Below are 18983 nucleotides of genomic sequence, written 5' to 3' on the forward strand. Positions count from 1 at the left end.
AGGAAGAAGATACAAGAAGATAAAATTAATTGGACTCACAATGCCCAGCAATTAATTCGATTCTTTTTTACTGAGCTTAAACAATAAACTATAAACATAAAAAATAATATGATGTAAGCTACATAAAAAAATAAAAACTAGGGGGTACATTACAAAACACTGAGTTCATTATTAATTATAACTGCTATAATAAAAAGTACTTTTTTCTAGAACTTGCTACATTTCATGAAACTTTTTTATTATAATTTTCCATAGTGTCAACAACTATGGAAAAAACTGTGTTACAGAAATATCATGGTTTTAAGTTATTGCAATATTTTTTTTTTAATTGTTATCTAGAAATCTTAGGGTAAATTGTTGAGATATTAATCATAAATATGATGTATTAGACACCTAGACTTCAATGATCCCGTACAGAATGGACACACTAGCACAAAAAAAACTCTATCCAAAGCCACGCCCACCGAGTCAGCGCTACGTGCTTAAAAGATGGCGGCATGTGTGAGTGTGGGATCTGATGTTTTTATTAGCCTGAAGTTTTTGATTTGAAGAGCTGTATTTAAGCAGACGCTAAACGCCGGGTTTCCGATCGCTTAGACTTGCGCTGTCCGTCGTTCAGATGTCTGAGGGCAGATAGACGGGGATGTGATCGGTCACCGCTTGGGGAGGTAGAGTTGGTGGCCAGGTTGTCATGCTAAAACTGACAGCTGTACGTTAATCAGCTAGCTGTTCACGTACACTAAGAAAGGGTATAGTGCACGAAACCTTCAGAAAACGTGACCTTCTGTGCTTTCAGACACTACGGAGCCGCTAAAGTCAGTCAGAGCTGCTGTGGTCATATGTTTAAAAAGTAAGATTAGGTGCTATACCTTTGTTAGCAGGTGAACTGTCAGTCACTGAATACTGCTGATTAAGTAACTTTAACACCTTACAATCCCATAGATAAATCAGTCTTGTGTGTTTAGTGCAGTTTACACTGCTTTTATTTACTCCGTAAAGCACCTGCAGCATATTGAAGCCTTTAAGCTCCTTTAATGAGGAGGACAGGATTCAAGCACTGAATGACTGACTATTTTCATTGTGTAATTCATTTTGTGGTTTCTGGTCATTTTCCCCAATACTATTGTGCGGTAGTATAATGCTATCCCGAGCTTTAAGGAAATCCCTTTCCTATGGAAATCCACTAGTGGCGGGTTTCACTGGGAGCTATTGTAGTCGTCTGTGTTTTCATCAGACCGCCGCGTGTAAAGCTGCTTCGCGAGCTGAATGTGGCTTCAAACCGGCGAAGGTGGCTGTTGTGACGAAGACCACGCGGTATGAATTCGAGCAGCAGAGATATCGCTATGCGGGACTGTCCGAGGAGGACCTTAAACAGTTGGTAAGCAGACATTTGTGATGAGGTGAATACACCTGTTTATCAGACACACCGCTTTATCTTGTTAGTGCTTGTAGGGCGGGTGCTGTATAAAAATAGACGTAAAGTCTCTTAAGGTAATGTTAACCACAGGTGTGTTACTTAATTTTTTTTTACTTAGAAATGTAAACCCGCTTAATAGTCTACTCTAACCCAAATAAGGTTGCCCTACATATTAACGGCACAGTTCTATACATTCCGCATTAACACACTGTTCTTTCAGACTGTTTGTGTATAGTAGTATACACAACAGTAGATTAATAGTGTTATAGCCTTAGGTACAATACATGTATGCATTTTTATTGTCATACATTTTATTAAACATTTAAGTAATATGCAAAATGCTGATTCAAAATCTACCAGCTGGCGATGGTGTTATATATATATATATATATATATATATATATATATATATATATATATATATATATACACATATATATATACATATACATATATATATACATATACACATATATATATACACATATATATATACATATACATATATATATACATATACACATATATATATATATATATATATATATATATATATATATATATATATATATATATACATATATATACATATACATATATATACTTTTCCAGCAGCCTTGATTTAGGAATTATTTTTCCCATTCAATTTCCCCATAGGGATTTACCAAAAAAAAAAAAAAAAAAAGTCTTGATTTAAGCCATAAAGCTTACAAAAAAAAAAATAGAAAAGTCTTACAAACTACAATCCCCTGAAGCATTGCAAATAGCAATTAAATTAAAAACGATTTAGAAATATCCAACTATTGACATATTTGACGTTAACTGCAAAAATATGCATATACATATTTTTTAGAGATGCACGATAATATCGGCACAACATCGGTATCGCTTAAAATGACCATCATCGGTATCGGCCGATATGAATATTTCTGACGATTAGCCAAACCAATATTCTCCAAGTAAAATAATTGACCTGTTTTTCAAATGTGAATGTCTGTCTACATTTGTAAAATAATACATTTATGGTAGAATCAGTACAGAAGAGATACATGGATTTCTCTTCAGAAAAATTAAAGTTAAAATATATCAGGCGAAAAATTTGTATATATATCGATATCGGCATCGGCCAAAATTATTTTGAAAATATCGGCATATCGAATATCGGCCAAAATCCAATATCGTGCATCCCTAATATTTTTAAGTCATTTGAGTGCATATGAAAACTGGCTTGATTGCTGGGTTCAGATCCACCCACTAGTATTGTACTCTTGCTAATTTTTACATCTTTCAGTGGCAAAAAATAAAAATAATAGTAGTACACTTTTGTGGATTTCCAAATTCAGCATATATCATTTGTTATGCTTTATGGGAGTGGATGGGCACTTTTGGGTTATTTTGGCGCACTTTAGCTTGTTGCTATTTTCTGAATGGGGGAGGTTTCTTTGCAGAATTATAGGTAATGTATTTTTTCCACAGTTAAACCTGATTATTAAAATAATTTGAAATAATGCAGGTTGATGGCTTCAGCAAATTTTTATATTTGGATATTAAATGAACAAATATCTTCATAAAAATGGTATCTTTATATATCTGGATGTATTGAAGGGTTAACTTTGTAAACTATAATTTTATCTAATACTTTTTTTTTGACCTGTCTTCAAATCGTCATCACAGCTTGCACTGAAAGGATCCAGTTACATTGGGCTTCTGGAGAGACACAATGTACACACCTTCAATGTTGGACAGATTGTGGACAGCCTACAGTAAGAGGATGATCAGAAATGGAAACTGACATTATTTGAAGGAATTTTCAAACAGTTTTTCAAAACCGCTCGTCTTTCATTTTTGTAGGAAAGAAGGCATTGAGGTGCGCATTGTCAAAAGAGGAGAGTATGATGAGGACACAGTAAGATGGGCTGATGCCATCATCTCTGCTGGAGGTAAAGCTCAGGTTTAGCCTTTAATGCTTGATCATTTTAACTCCAGTCTACACATGAGAAATAGTTTTCTCTTTTGGTAAATTCTAATAGACTTGTTTATTTCTTAGGTGATGGCACCATGCTACTAGTTGCCAGTAAAGTGTATGATAAGAACAAACCTGTATTGGGGGTCAATACAGACCCAGAAAGGTAATAAAAAATCCCTTATCATAAATGATTCTTATTTGTTTTATAAATCTATAATGTAGCTGTGTTTGTTTTTGTATCTAAAGGTCAGAAGGTCACCTGTGTTTACCTGTGCACTATACACACGCCTTTTCTGAGGCCTTACAGAAACTCAGGAAGGGGGAGTTCAGGTGGGTACCTCTTACTTACGCTCCACAGTAATCCCATTTGCACTCAGTTGTTTTCTTCCACACCTCTTCTAGAAGCACTCTGCAAAAGTACTGCTAGTTCAAGAAGTTTTAATTCAAGTGAGCAATTCTTATTAAAAATAAGATTGATATAAATGTAGCCCACAGGAAAGCTAATGTTAGCAGCTAATAACTATTTCTTATGGGACAAGGATTGGTTTTCCTCTTGGGGGAGGTGCTTTCTAGCTTAGAAAGCCAAATCCCCCATTAAGCCGTATTCAAGGCTAGGGACGTGTTTTTGTTTGTGTGCCAACACCATTTGTCCAATAAGAATTACAGGTTATGAGTTCTGATGATTAGCCCCTGGCATACAAATAAAAATCTGCTCCAACCAATTCTATAAAATTAAATGTCTAATTATCCTTTAATCATAAATAACTGTGATTTGATGGAGCCTTACAACTTTGGAGAAAAGTAACAGGCAACATTGAACCTGACCCATATGATGCCACTTTAGAACCGCCCCTTTTTTATTCTTCTCATCATTCTACCGTCTCTTTTATTCCTTCTGTTTTTTAAAATGTAACTGTCTCCGTTAGGTGGCAGTGGCGTCAGCGTATCCGTATGTATTTGGAGGGCACCGGGATCAACCCGACTCCAGTGGACCTGCACGAGCTGCAGCTGAGCCTCGAGCAGCACAGCAAGGCGCACCGCATCACCACTCAAACTCAGAGCAGTACGATGTACACATTGCTATCTCAATAAAACATTCCTCTGATCCACACTTCTTATTTTTGCAAATACGGTCCAGAAATTTCCAGGATCTATGTCACAGCAAAATATCATTTTATTTCTGTATTAGATTGAATTAGTTAGTTGCAGTGCAATAATGGGACATTTTGGAAAGTAAATGCATATAAATTAATGTGTTGTGTATGATTACGTTAAATATAAAGTATTATATATTAAATATAAAAAATAATCAAATATGCTGTGCTGATTTTTATTACTTTATTACAGGAGTAAGATGTTTTTTTTTTCTCAATAAAATAATAAAAAAAATTTAACAGCCTGAAAATTTTGCTTTTAAAAATAATAATAATAATAATTATAATCATAATTATATAATTTATAAACATAGTTTTAATTAGTGTTTTACTTTCCGTTTAATTCGATGTCTTTATTTAATAGCTTTTCTTCAGAATTAGATTATTAGTTTTTTGTCTACTGGCATTTTCTTGTTTAATGCAGGTGACATGTTACATAATAGTATAACATAGCGTGGACCAAATATAAATATATATTTTTATGTTTTTAAAATAAGCAGTAATATGACTCCTAGAAGATTTTGCTCTGAAGACGTTTGAGGCATCTTTGTGTTGCATAGACTACAAAAACTATCGTTCCAGAAGGCACAAAGATAACAACGCTATCATGTTTTTGTGACAGGTAGGACACACGACAGTTCTGAAAGGCCTCACCTACTCCCTGTCCGAGGGCTCAATGAGATCTTCATTGGGGAGTCCCTGTCATCCAGGTATTCATCCCCACCCACTATTCAGTATTTAAAGAAGCAGTGGCCATCCAGAACATTGATTTTCATCGAGCACTTTTCCTCCTTTCCTCCATGCATCCCCCATCTCCCCTTACTTGTGGATTTCTGTTTGCCACAGGTTGAAGTATAAATCCTTCAAACCCCATCTTAACCTCTCGCTTCATAGGGCTTCATACTACGAAATCTCCATCGATGACGGGCCGTGGGAGAAGCAGAAGAGCTCAGGACTTAGCATTTGCACTGGAACTGGATCTAAAGCCTGGTGAGCCAGAGCAGTGCTGTACTGAAGTGCTCTCACAACATGTCAAGAGATGCAAGACTTACAGAATCTTTAACTCTTCCTTCATCCAGGTCCTACAATATTAATAAACTCGTGGAGCAGGCAGTGGAGGATGTCCTTAGAATAGGTTAGGAACTCAAAAACAAAAGTTAATATATTATACACATTCTCCATTACATATGTTTCTAATCAAGCATGATCTTTCTTTTCTGTACCCTAGGTAAATTAAAAACTGGTTTGGATGTTCCTCTAAATCGGGAGTTCATTGAGAGTGGTAAGTTCAAAGTCTGTTTTTGTTTATACAAGTATTTTTTTTTTTTATAACTACTCCTTATTAGTGTGCTCAGTGACTGAAGTATCATTTTGTATTTTAAAATGACATTTTAAAAATGGTTTAAATGTCAAATTAAATAAAATGACTTTTCCTCATTGTTGCAATAGTTTAAATGTATACATTTTATATTCTGCACATTAAATAATTGGTCTCTTTTTTTTTTTTTTATGTTCAGTGACTGAAACATACAACAAGTCGCTGATCTTTGACCCAGAGGAGGACAAACTTTTCTTCAGTATAAGGGAGCCAATAGTCAACAGAGTATTTTCCAATAGCCAACAAAGAGGTTTTGCCAAAAAGTGAGCTCCAACTTCTCACAACTGTCTGAAAAAAGATTAAGTATTAATAATATATTAATCTTGGTTTACAGAAAAAAAAATTTACATTTCAAAATTGTATAACCTGATATGAAATCTGAACATTTTGAATCCATAAATGCTGTAAAATTAGTTTAATTCATAATACCTAGTGCATTAACTGTTTTTCCCTATGTTTGTGACTACACAAGCCTGCAAGATGAAAACACTGTGCTCATGTTTGTTTTGGGCAGGGTCTGCGTCCGCTCAAGGTGCTGGGATGCCTGCATGGTGGTGGATGGTGGGACGTCCTTCGAGTTTAATGATGGTGCCATTGCTACAATCAGCTTAAACGAGGAGGACCTGTTGCGAACGGTCATTCTTGATTAAATCCTTTGACACGTCAAACTCTATTTATTGAAGACTGAATAATTGTCTTTTAAGCCGGACTTTGAGATGGACAGCAGGTTCTTTAAGCACTCAGTTTTAAGGGAGGATGGAGTTTGCAGTTGAAATGAACATATATATAAATTTATATATCAGAATTTCACACTTCTGTAGAGTGTGCTGAAATGATCCTCTTGTTTGTAGAATACAGAAATAAACTAAATACTTTTCCTATCAAATACACCAGCATTATATTGTCACATCACTAGATCAGCCATCAGTGTGTTAGAAATGTGATGCAATTGTTTAAGATCGTGTACTCAAAGATAACTGAATACTGTTGTGCCAAACATGCACAGAAGTATTTTGTAAATGTAGAAATAAAAAATGTCTGAAACGGCAACCTGAAAAATTCTTTATATTTTAGTTTTTGACGTACGCAATAGGGCAAATTCGTACTTTATTTGTAACATTTAGATTTGTTTGTGGAGTAGGAATGTAAATAAAAAACAGGAAAATGGAAAAACGGAAATTGAAAGGGGTGGCTTTAAATAAAAAGCAATACATTTTATTTACAATTCAGACAATTCATAAAAATACGTCTAGGAACATCCAAAGTGGTACAAAATTCAAGTTTTCAAACATTAAAATAGTTCCGAAAAACGGAAGAAATTCACAATATTTTCTCTGCTCTGAAAGCACCGGTTTTAATGCTTCTGCATATTTGGGAACTTCTTAAGATTAACATAAAACCATTGTCTTATTACTAAACTAGATAATCCTTTGATAATCCTAGAGTGAAACTGGAAACGTACTTGATCATGGCAGGAAAACAGATCTTGAGTGACAAACAGAACCTACCATTATATTCTAGATTTCACCTGAAGCAACAAACATCAAGTGAAACTCGTCATTTTCAAAATTACAGCTACTGGTACCAAACATTAAATCACTCTTCATCTTTGCAATGTAACAAGAACGTCACTCAATTCAAGATTGTCAGGAACTCCAACACAATTGTCATCTTCACTAAATTGAAACGGTTGCAATATAAAACAAGGACTTGCCAGTGATGTTAAAATGCTTTGTTTAAAATCACAAATAATTCTAATAGGGCACAATTAAGAGAGATATGGACTATTATAAAAGCTATTTGGTTCACCCTGTAATCATTAAAACCATCAATGTTTGTACACAAGTCGACAGTGCATTCCCCAAAGCGTGCGATCCTTTCTTGATGCCGAGGTGGGACGTGCCACGGTGGAGAAAGGCTGTGTGTTGATCTGTATGTGCGGTAGACCTTTACAAAGAATGGGCAGGTAGCTGTCCTGTATGAGCCCGAAGACCTCCAGGGTCTGCAAATTTAGAAACTTTTCAAAGTCACTGTAAAGAAAAAAAAGAGAAGGAATATTTAGGTGTCTGTAAGCAGGCACTGTACTCGAACAAAAAATACTGGTCTTTTCTTTCTGAATTGAACAAATCTCTTACATGAGTGAAGCTGGGTGGATCTGATAACAGCGGCTCACTGCCAGATGTCTCAAGGAGGAAAGCTGCTGCAGGACTGGGAAACTGTCTGTTGTCACAAGCACACTATCACTGTAAAGATAAAGCACATAACCGAATGTCAACCTCAAGCTGTTTGCTATTAGGCACCTGATCAACAATCAATTAAATTATGAACTCGCCTCAAATCTAGGTTTGTAAGGTTCGGACATCGTTTAACTACAGCTTTAACATCTGAAACACAAAAAAAGCATTAATTGTTGTTGCATGAAATGGTTACAAATGCATTTACGTAACACTGAACTTGCTTTCCTTACCTTCCATGGTGAGGTTTTGTCTGTAACCACTGATGTTTAGGTGAGAGACGCTGGAGGGAATGTTGGCAGCAATGGCTTGAACATGGAGATTACTGAAGTCACACCATGACACATTCATTTCTTCAATTCTGGGGAGAGAAAGAAAGTGATGGGCTTTAAAATTGGTCATATTTTTACATCATTTTCTTTGAACACTAGAGGTAAAACAATTGATGTACTTTGAAAAGATACGGTCTCACTTTATGTTTTGTGAATGTGTGGCCAAATATGGTGACACGCACACACACACACACACACACTCCCAGGGAGCAGTTAGGGGTTTGGTGCCTTGGCTCAAGGATCTCATGTCGTGGTATTGAGGGTGGAAGAGAGCACAGTACATTCACTCCCCCCACCGACATATATTCCTGCCAAACTGGAGACTTTAACCCACAAATAAATCTGGATACAAGTCCGACTCTCTAACCATTATGCCACGACTGCCCCATGTGTCTTTGTAGTAGTAGTAAAAAAAAAATATTCAGTACAATGTACTTGTGTTCATGATTTGATGGTATTGAGGTGGGATGTATTTACAGAAATTAACTACATGTAACTGCATGCTGATATAAAATTACAAGTAGTGTAAAAACATACACAGTAAGTGCACTGTATCAGATGATGAGAGTTTGGATGTACACGAACACTTAAAATTTGGTAAGATTTAGTGCTTTTGAAAGTCTTGAATACACATCAAGGCTGCACTTATTTGATCAAATGCAGTAAAAGAAAAAAGAAAAAAGAAAAAAGGATATTTGTAAAATATTACTACAATTAAAAAGGACTGGGTTCTACTTCAAAATATTTAAAAAGGTACATTATAAAAAAAATGTATTGCAAAGCTGAATTTTCAGCGAATATTACACTAGCCTTCAACATCACATGATCCTAAAGAAATCATTCTAATGTGTTAATTTGGTGCTCATGAAATACTGCTTATTACCAAGGTTCAAAACAGTAGTGCTGCTTAATAATTCTGTGGAAACAAATTTGAGATTTTATGGTATAAAAGTTAACCTTACCGAGTGCAAGATTTTAGCATCTCAGCCAGCGATTCAGGGGAAAAGCCTGAACAGCCACACAGATTCAGTCGGACAATTTCCGTATTTTCAGCCAGAGAACTGCAAAACAGCAAAATACAGGTTCAAGGTCTTCATAGGTTCATATTTAAATTTGCTAATAAAATATATACAGTTAAATCTGCAGCTTTACATATCAAGGATTCTAAATGTTACCAGTGGCTGATAACCCTACAAAAACAAACTGCAATTATTTATCCATAAATTGCATTAATAGAAATAAATGTGACTGTTTGGCAGACCATCTGGTGAGATCTACTTGTTAGACTGACAGAGCCCAAATAAACTGCCAACAGCAAGAATAGTTTTCTCCAAGTCTTTCAACACAAACACAAAATGCGGTTTGATTTGTTGTGATTAAAACCCTTTTTGACTGGTACATGTGCTTTGCTAACAAATAATAATAATAATAATACAGTTAAACATTTAAAATGACTTTAAGACATAAGTGTGTAAAATGTCTTTTAGATTATAACTTACTGAATTATGCTATCAGAGAGCACCAGTCCTTCGAGACTGAGATTCTGTAGATGTTTGCAGCGTGACAGAATGTCTTCGAGAACAGATGTCTCCACTGTGCAGTTTGATAAATCCAGATGTTGGACACGAAGTTTCCTGTAATTTAAAATGCACTAAATTTACAAACGCAAGATGCCAAACAACAGCAGCACTTCCACAACATGACTTTGTCGTGACACTGTGAAAACACACATTACTCACTGTGCACTTTTAAAGCTGGGTTGACCAATGCAGGTGTGTGGACAGCGCAGCCTCAAGACTCCAGCTGAGAGAACCTGCCCAAGCTCAGCATCTAACTGAGCCTTTCCCACCAGGTCCACGCTGTGCCACAGAGATTCATCAAACCTACAGATGCACAGTTTTGACTATTATTACATGCAACTGAGGTCAGTGATCAGTGGTCTTCCAAACTTCTAACGTTGTAAGAGTGCATGAATAACTTACGCTAAACAATGCCAGCGCTTGCAGACCCGTGATGTCCGGAGGAGATCTTGCAGTGAGAGACGTGACAGGATTCCCAGCAATAGCTCATCAGGCAGACTGTCCCAACACAAGCCTGCTGAGGGACAAACAAGTTCACAAATTAGACTCTCTACTGGCCATACAAGACCATGTTATTTTTTATAAGCAATTACAATATCAACTACTAACTAATAAAATGCCAACTAAATTATCTTGAGAACAGTCAGTGGCCACCTAAGTGGAAGTTTACAAGGTAATAGTAAGCTGTTTGTTCATGCATCTATGTCCCATGTCCACTTTGAATATTTTATACAAAAAAAAAATAAGTATATATATTAGAGGTGGGCCGTTATTGGCATTAACGTGCTGGGTTAAAGCGAGACTCTTATCGGGCGATATAAAAATTATCGCCGTTAATCTATTCTCAAAATTGGGTTTGGAGCTAGGTCTATACGAAGCAAGCTATGATGACTTTGACCTTGATATTTTATGTAACCGACTGGCTGAGGCCAGCCTAAAAAGAGGACAGTTGACGGGCCACTGCTGCGCATCGTCAAAAAAGCGTATCTTTTTTACATGTTTTTACCGCTTGTCGATTTAAACATTAAAGCATCCAAACAAGACGGGGAAAAGCTGAACATTATGCTCGAAAAAACTGTCAGTAATTTCTTAAGTGAAAGTAAACAGTTGAGGGAAAAATGGGATGCGTATTATTTTGGATGCGTTCATCGTCTCTTAAAGTGACCGTACCTAATTTAGCTACTGGCTGCTGTAATGTTTATCCAAGAAAATGAAAATCACTCACTGCTCTTGACAGAATTACTTTGTAGTTTTAACAGTCAAACCAAAATTTATTCAGACACCAGATATATTTTTTTATATATATAGCAAAACTGTAATAATGTGAGAAATGTTGAAGGTGTCTGAATAAATTTAGGTTTGATTGTATATTTCATTTTTACATTGAAGACTATCCAGAGCTATTTTACATTTAATTATTTGGTTTCTGTACCTTGATACCTACAAACTTGAAAAAAAACGTAAACATTGGTGTGAAACAGGCGTAATGTTGTTTGCACCTTGTGCAATGTGGAATTAGTTTACAGCTTTTTCAAGCACTTTGTGATGCATTTTGGAAACAGGAGATGAGCCCCTTTTCTAATGCACCACCTAGCTTGATAAACCCCCTCTCAAAGACTTACTGTTTGTCAATTATATTTGGGTAACACACATATTCTGAATGCCGTCGGCAGAATTCGAATGAGCCATTTTAATCTAGATTAATCTCAAAATCACAGTGAGATTAATCTAGATTAAAAAAAAATTAATCCATGCCCACCCCTAATATTATATATACATACACATACATATATATATATATATACATACATACACACACACATATCTGATGTAGATATACATAAAGCCTGATGTTTCATATTTGCATATTAAAATTATGCATCAAATTATGCATTTATCAAGTCACAAACCTGCCGATTCTCTTCTTTTCCTGGGACGTCTGGCAAGAACAAATGTGTTTTCCTCATTTTCTTTCCCTTTTGCAGAAGTCAGGATCTTCTTGTGCGGGGGTGACCACTGCTGGATGAGCTCGTTCGGCGTGTTCTCAGTATCTAGACCCCCACTGCACGAGGACCGCCTTTTCCATTTACCCCTCTGAGGCCTGCACAGGGATCCCTCCAAATTCTCACTCAGTTCTTGAAGCGGTCTACTTAAAACAAGAAAAACGTTGAGCAAAAGCAACACAACCATTGCGTGTTGTTGTAAAGATATATACACATGTAGGCTATAACAGCAGAAAGCAATGTTAAACTATAACCGCGATCTCCCAAACCTAAAGTTAAACAGTCCTTATTGCATAAGTTCAACCTAAAACAATCTTAGAAAAAGCATAAATTGTCACTAACTTACACAATATGCAATATCTAATAACACATTGACACAACAGCTGTTTTTGATCGTTTCTAAACTGTAAACTACGAGATCACTTCCACAACTTCTGCGATGCCCGCCATTTGTCGCGAGCTTACCTCTAACTTATAAGTTAGTATGGAGGATTTTTAAGATGTTTTTGAAAAACTAAACTATATATGAACTAATGACATCATTAAAAATATTTATGAAACTTGCAAACACTTAGATTTGCTTATATAAATACATGATTCGTGGGGGGGAAAAGTGTGCTCGGGCATCACAACACGAAACTATAGCGCGCGCCAACTGCAAATTCGACTAAATGCATTTTTAAAAAAATCGTCCTGCAGGTCTATGCACAACCGATCTAACATCATGTTTTAACAAATACGTTTATCAGAGTCCACAGTATTTTTTTATACACCAAAAAGTTACAGAACTTACAAAACGCACAAAAGTGGAGGGAGAATCCAAATGTAACGTTAGCCTAACTTTTACAGAAACACTCGCATCATTCAATACTAGGAAAACGCGTAAAATACAAATAACATAGATTTGTCAAATAAAAAGAGCATATTACCTTTCTTTTGACATCCTGACTTTGTACTGTTATTAGAACTCTTCACTTCTGCACACTTCCAGAGGCAGCACGGCTCCTCTCGTCCTGCTCGCAGGCTCGCGGGCAGCGCATTTAAACCTGCCTCTCGAGCGCCTGTCCTGCTGCGATTCCATTGGTTCCCAGGTAGGTTGCCGGAAGTGATGCATTTCTGACAGAGTATCGGAGGAGTATCGACTTACTGCCCTCTACTGTGGAGGACTAAACACCATACGATTCCATCTTTACACACCAAAACATAGACATGACATGACAAGACATTAAGGTACAAAATTAAGATACTTTCATCCCAGACGTAAAATTCAAAACGCATTATAATTTTTTTATAAATTATTTGTACCATACAATCATGCAGGCCTTAAAATTTATTTAGCAGTAAAATAATAATTGACATTACTTGGAAAGACTTTCAATGTGTTTTTTAGAACAGACAAAATACATTATGCCTCAAACATGTTTTTTGTTGCTGCTGTGCTAAGAAGTGGATAACTAAATAGACCAATTGATGTGTTTGCAAAAGCTAATGATGTTTCTTGTTGGCGGGGCCTATCTGGTTGCATACAATTACCATTTTAAAGTAGCAGCCTATAGAAACCATGATCTAATATGCGTATATTTATATATATTCAAACTCCTGGCCTTTTTTCAGAACTGAAAAACTCACGATAGAGTGAAATTGAGTTATAAAGTCTTAACTTGGAATTATAAATTGCATTTGCGAGGAGAAAAAGTCAGAAATGTGAGATAAAATAGGTAAACGTTATGTAAAATGCTTGAAATAATAGACCATACTGTAACTGTAGGGCTAAAATACAATATGTTAACTGAATTTGCGAATATTATGTAGACCTACTGTTAAGTTTAAATTTATGCGTCAAAGATAGGGTAATCATAGCAGGTTTCATCCATAGTTTGTCTAAAAGTCTGTGTTTAGCTTCAAATGGATTCTTTTAATGACAGTATTCTATAAAATGTATTTGCATTTCGATTCTGACATCTAAAGGCACTACAATAAATTTTTTCTTCTGATTCCATGGATTGTACCCGTTTCCCTCCACTTGATACCAGTGTTTTTCTGTAACCATAATGCACGAGCAGCTTCAGGTGACATAACTGTGATGTCTACTCCAAATTGGTCTATTGCCAAAATAATCCAAGTAGTCCTTTAGAGTATATAGCAACTTGTTACCAACTCAGAGAGAGAGAGAAATGCTTTATCCATGCACAAGACGCAGGAGTGTAATCTTTAGAGTTTCCTGCCTAGAAACTTTTGGCTTTGCAGGTCTGAATGTGACATCTGCAAAGGCTTTGTTCTACTGCACCAGTCCATCCCGCTGATAAAGCCTAAAAGTAGTGCACATGTGCAGTACATGAGCAAGCAAGTTTTTTCTGGAGTCCACACATCTGTACAAGCCGCAGAACCAGTAATGTGACCTAAAAAGAAGACAAAAATGAGAAAAAGGGGAAAAAGAGGGAGGGGTCATAGACACAGACCATTCTCTGTCTGTTTACAATTAAAAATATAAATAATGAACTCTGAATGCATCATAGAGACACCACAAAATGATTATATCACTATAACAAATAAAACTGAGATTTTGCTAATCTAGTAACTTTGACACTCCTGAGTTCGCAACACAAACATGAGATTGATAGTTATTATTTTGCTTTTTGTAAAATGCTTTTTCGTAAACTAGTTTTTGTAAACAAAAATGTACACTTTATATATTAGGTCCTGTATTTTTTTGTTTTCTTATCAGAGACAATACTCAATATACAGACAACTGTTTATAAGTGTGTAATATGACGTTTAGATTAATAAAATTGTCAACAAAAATCATTTGACATTCAGTCATATTTATTTTTGCAAACAAGTTATGGCGTTAACTCGTGTGCAACTAAACTCAAATCTGTTAGTCAGGTGACACGAAGAGGAGCCTTGTCCTGCACAGCACAGGTGATCCTCAGCGTACGAAAACATTTATTTAGTAACAACATTTTACTATCATTATTATTATTTTAATGTGGTAAGGAAATTAAAATACGTGTTTTAATTATTTTTTCGCTCTGCGTTTCCAGGCACAAACGAAAAACACAAGCCAAAGAAAACGACGCAAATTTGGCACCCAAACTAAGCGAAAACAACACACAAGTCAGGTAAGTTAATTTCAATTAATTTAAACGTTCGTAGTTATCTATATAATTATTTTTAACTGAATTTGTGTCGAAATCTGCTGGTTTGAGTCGAAAGGAACGACGATTTAGGGTTACCATTGCCGATGCTAACACATTAACAACTCTCGGATTAAATAAATGTTGATTAAATAATCTAAAGAAACATCAGGATGACAAATGCAATCACTGCGTGTACTTACACATTTTTTGGGCTTAAAAAGGCCGTTTCTACCCCTATTACTTCTGTAAATCCGAGTTGAATGTGTATAACTTATTCTTCTGTGAGCCGAGCCGCTCTAATGCGAGAGCGCCAGAGCAATGCTCCCATCTAGCGGCGGACTTGCGCACTGCAGCCTTTTTCACTCGATACAGTGTGGAATATTACTGTAAATTCATAATTCATAATTAATAACTAATAATTAATAAAAATGAGGAACGCTTCACGAATTTGCGTGTCATCCTTGCGCAGGGGCCATGCTAATCTTCTCTGTATCGTTCCAATTTTAGTATATGTGCTGCCGAAGCAAGCACGAACAGAGAGCCCGGACGAGGGCTTGATATACCAGCGACTCCCAGCTCTGTATCTCATAAGTGGTAAGTGGATAAAGTACTCATTCTGCTCTCTTGTATCACATGTGACTGTAATACATGCTGACATAAACCTGTAAACCTTTAAAACCAGGAAACTTTAGAACCAGTAGTTTTGTGTAGGTTTAACCTACTATTCTCTGAGCTGTCGATCCTTTGCAAGCTCATCTCTTCAAGCGTGATTGGACCGCTCGGTGTGACGCAGAGGAGCTCTTGGTCACGTCACGCACCCTCCCCCAAAGACAGCGCTCCACTTCCCTCCGGGACAAAGGGCGGCCGCATTCCTCACAGAAAGCATAAAGGGCTGAAAGACCAGGAAGCTCTCCTTTCAGAAGAACAGAGAGAAGAACACTGTGACCCTCAAAGCTCAAACAGTTCAGTTCAGAACAGCCACTGGAAATGTTCAGTCTGAGGACAAGATCAATATGTGCCTCTACTCCAAAATCATGCACAATTTAACATTCTCAGTAGGCTTATAATGTAGTTACAAAATACTTTTTGAAGCTTTAAAAAAGCATTTTAAAATGACTTTAGCTTTAGCTGAGATGTTATGATATATATATCCTATATATATATATTGTTTATCCTATAGGTTTTATGAATAAATCCATCAGCATGATGCCAGTAGTAGATAGATCAAGATGGAGAAAGTACAGGTTATGTAGAATATGATGAATGTAGCTAGTAATGAACAGGGCCCTGTCTAAACTTATCTGAAAAGGTAAGGGCCCCAAAGCAAAATGAAAAGTTAGGGGTGACCTGAGAGTGAATAAATCCCCCCACTATGATCCAGTTATTAGAAATGTTCTTCAGGCACTGAAAAATCAAACAAACATCTGTTTCAAATAAAAGCTAATACTCCTGAACTTTCTGTTCATCAAAGAGTGGAGTTACAACTGCTGAAAATTCAGTTATTTTCACAGGGGAAAATAAAATAAAAAGAATGTTAAAGTAAAATAAAAAAAAGTACTTCTGAAAAAATATTAAAAGAAAACATTTATTTGTAAAAATTTAAACTAATCAAATGTAATAATATTTCACAATATTCAATTTTTTCATTTGTTTTTGCCCTTAGAATTAGTATTAAATGACACTCAAAAGACACTCACTTGTCGCCATCTAGTGGCGTTATTATGTTCTCCCAGCTTTGCCGTCACAGGAAGAAATTACGTTTTTATAGTCTACGTTTACATGATACTTTTTTATCTTCTTAAGCTTGAAGCTGGTAAGTGTTCACTGCCATTATATGGACGATCATGAGCAGCACATCTAAAAACAGAGTCTCCCTTTGTGGTCTGAAATAGAAAAAAGGACATACGGCATTAGAACGACTCTAAGATTTGTAATACAACATTTGTACACTAGAGGGAGCTTAATACACGTCTGTAAATGTGTTAAATGTTAAATTAGAATTTCTCAGATTTAATTGCATTTTTAAAGGCCGTTTTAGACAACTCTAATGTTACTCTGGAAAAAATACTGGAAAATTCAGTTTTTTTGTAACAGTATTAAACCGTTTTCTAGAAATATGTTTTCTTAACTGTGAACGAGCATGTGACTGGGAGGGGAACGGGTTCAGAACAGCTGACGTTGGTGGAAGCTGTTGGTGGACTGGTGACGCGATGTCCAGCAGCTGGTGACGGTTACAGCTGAGGGGCCCCTGGAGATTTCAACTGACTGCCCGAGAGTGACCAGCATAAAAACGGCCTTTAAGTGTTGCCACGAAAGCGTATCAATTGAACGTGTTTTACGTCTTGCCAATTTAAGTATTCAAACAGACACGGAAAAACTCAACTGAGGGTTCGGTCGCCGCACAAACACCCAACCGAGCACATCTTCGATTCCTCCCGAGCCCGACCGAACAAAACCGCGCCAGTTTAAATATACAAACACAAAAATACATGAAAAGTTTAATTCATCACCCACGCAGAGAGCTGTGACTCACGGCCCTTGAACACCGAAATGAGTTGTCTCTTGCACTTGAAACGACAAATACATAGCTACCAAAACTCGTCTTTGCGAGTATCATCTCAAAAAATGTCGGTTAAGAGAAAGAAATCGAATGTGTATCATTATATTGGATGTATTATCTCTTAAAGTGACCGTGACTAATTTACTATCTGCTGTTAGTGTAAGAAATTAAATGGGAGAAAACGTTTTACTGCTCATCACGGAATTACTTTGTAGTTCTAACAAGAATTAATCTAGGTTTACTTTAAGCCAACAACGTAATGACATCATATAATGTTGAAAACTGATTGTTTTGCTCAGTTTTTAAAGGATTTTTTTTTACATTTTGAGCTGATGGCCTCAAAGAGATAAATCACCCAAAATTGAAAATTACCCTGTGATCTACAGTCCCTCAAGCCATCCGAAGTGTATGTGATTTTCCAGACATTAAAAAAGCCCTTCTGAAATGAATAGATGTTTTTGTATAAGAAAAATAGTTCTGGACCCCTGTGTTGCATGGTCTGATTTGGGAGTGTATCTCATGGTTAACTCTTTGTTCATGTGTTACCATGACCCTGGGACACTTTTCGTGTGTTCATTACATTCCATATATATCTGATGAATGAGAACTGGGGTGGGGGGGTTTAGGTAAAATAGAGGTCGCCTGGAACAAAATCTTGCACATGTGATAATTCTCCAGGTCATGAATGCTGTTCGGATCATGGTGTTTAGCACAGTGATATACATGGTACATTAATACAGTGACCTTAGAGGTGAATTGTTTGTGGTAAATGGTGTTAATCCTATGTTCCCAGTTCATGGCAAAGAGTCCTGTGTTCCTGTTCTGTGTTACACAGTTTCAATGGTCATTTTTCCTCTATTTCCTAAGTTTCTCTGATCCCTAAAAATAGGATCTATCTGGGAGCATATGTACTGGACACAGGACTCTAGAAAATGTAGAACTCTCTCCCTTACAGATTCACAAAAAATTATAAAAAAAATATAAAGCCTTAATTATAATAATAATTAAATAAAACCTTTGCACATTTTCTATATCAATTCTTTATCAAAGGCAATGTAATTTTACCTGGCCAGGTATCAATTCAATCTGAATTTTCATTAACCTCAAAAGGTCAAATAATTGTTATTAAAAAAACTTGCATATAACTTTATATAACAATTGAACTGTATATATGCATCATACCTGCGTTCAGCCTACTCTGAACTATTACAGTAGTACA

The 18983-nt window shown here is 36.2% G+C and overlaps 2 protein-coding genes and 1 non-coding gene across 8 annotated transcripts; 1 reads left to right on the top strand and 2 right to left on the bottom strand.

The window, feature by feature from the left end:
- The first annotated feature begins 435 nt into the window (after positions 1-435).
- On the top strand, positions 436-6968 carry LOC113064271 (NAD kinase 2, mitochondrial-like). Of its 3 annotated transcripts, XM_026234950.1 has the most exons (13): positions 436-501; positions 1235-1378; positions 3092-3180; positions 3269-3357; positions 3465-3546; positions 3630-3713; positions 4310-4446; positions 5160-5247; positions 5384-5527; positions 5617-5672; positions 5766-5819; positions 6055-6178; positions 6430-6968. In XM_026234950.1, exons 1-13 carry the CDS (start codon positions 490-492, stop codon positions 6563-6565), a joined length of 1239 nt encoding a protein of 412 aa, XP_026090735.1. In that variant the 5' UTR covers positions 436-489; the 3' UTR covers positions 6566-6968. The 3 variants fall into 3 exon arrangements, with proteins under 3 accessions (XP_026090735.1, XP_026090731.1, XP_026090732.1); XM_026234946.1 differs by having other exon boundaries at positions 464-1378; XM_026234947.1 differs by having other exon boundaries at positions 464-1378; positions 5432-5527.
- Positions 6969-7104: 136 nt separating this feature from the next.
- LOC113064272 (S-phase kinase-associated protein 2) lies at positions 7105-17661 on the bottom strand. 4 transcript variants are annotated; one of them, XM_026234952.1, is made up of 13 exons: positions 17334-17661; positions 16902-17087; positions 15927-16117; positions 12994-14463; positions 11972-12210; positions 10464-10578; positions 10221-10364; positions 9981-10115; positions 9444-9542; positions 8383-8510; positions 8248-8299; positions 8051-8158; positions 7105-7945 (listed from the first exon to the last, which is right to left on the bottom strand). In XM_026234952.1, the coding sequence occupies exons 4-13, from the start codon at positions 13005-13007 to the stop codon at positions 7744-7746; spliced, it is 1236 nt and encodes a 411-aa protein (XP_026090737.1). In that variant the 5' UTR covers positions 13008-14463; positions 15927-16117; positions 16902-17087; positions 17334-17661; the 3' UTR covers positions 7105-7743. The 4 variants fall into 4 exon arrangements, with proteins under 4 accessions (XP_026090737.1, XP_026090739.1, XP_026090736.1 ...); XM_026234954.1 differs by lacking the exons at positions 15927-16117; positions 16902-17087; positions 17334-17661 and adding an exon at positions 15405-15536 and having other exon boundaries at positions 10464-10575; XM_026234951.1 differs by lacking the exons at positions 15927-16117; positions 16902-17087; positions 17334-17661 and adding an exon at positions 15405-15536.
- On the bottom strand, positions 15629-15735 carry LOC113064497 (U6 spliceosomal RNA). The gene has a single exon (XR_003278828.1). It is a non-coding gene; the product is annotated as a U6 spliceosomal RNA (small nuclear RNA).
- Positions 17662-18983: the final 1322 nt, after the last annotated feature.

Source organism: Carassius auratus, chromosome 46 (assembly GCF_003368295.1).
Source record: "Carassius auratus strain Wakin chromosome 46, ASM336829v1, whole genome shotgun sequence".
NCBI classification, from domain to species: domain Eukaryota; kingdom Metazoa; phylum Chordata; class Actinopteri; order Cypriniformes; family Cyprinidae; genus Carassius; species Carassius auratus.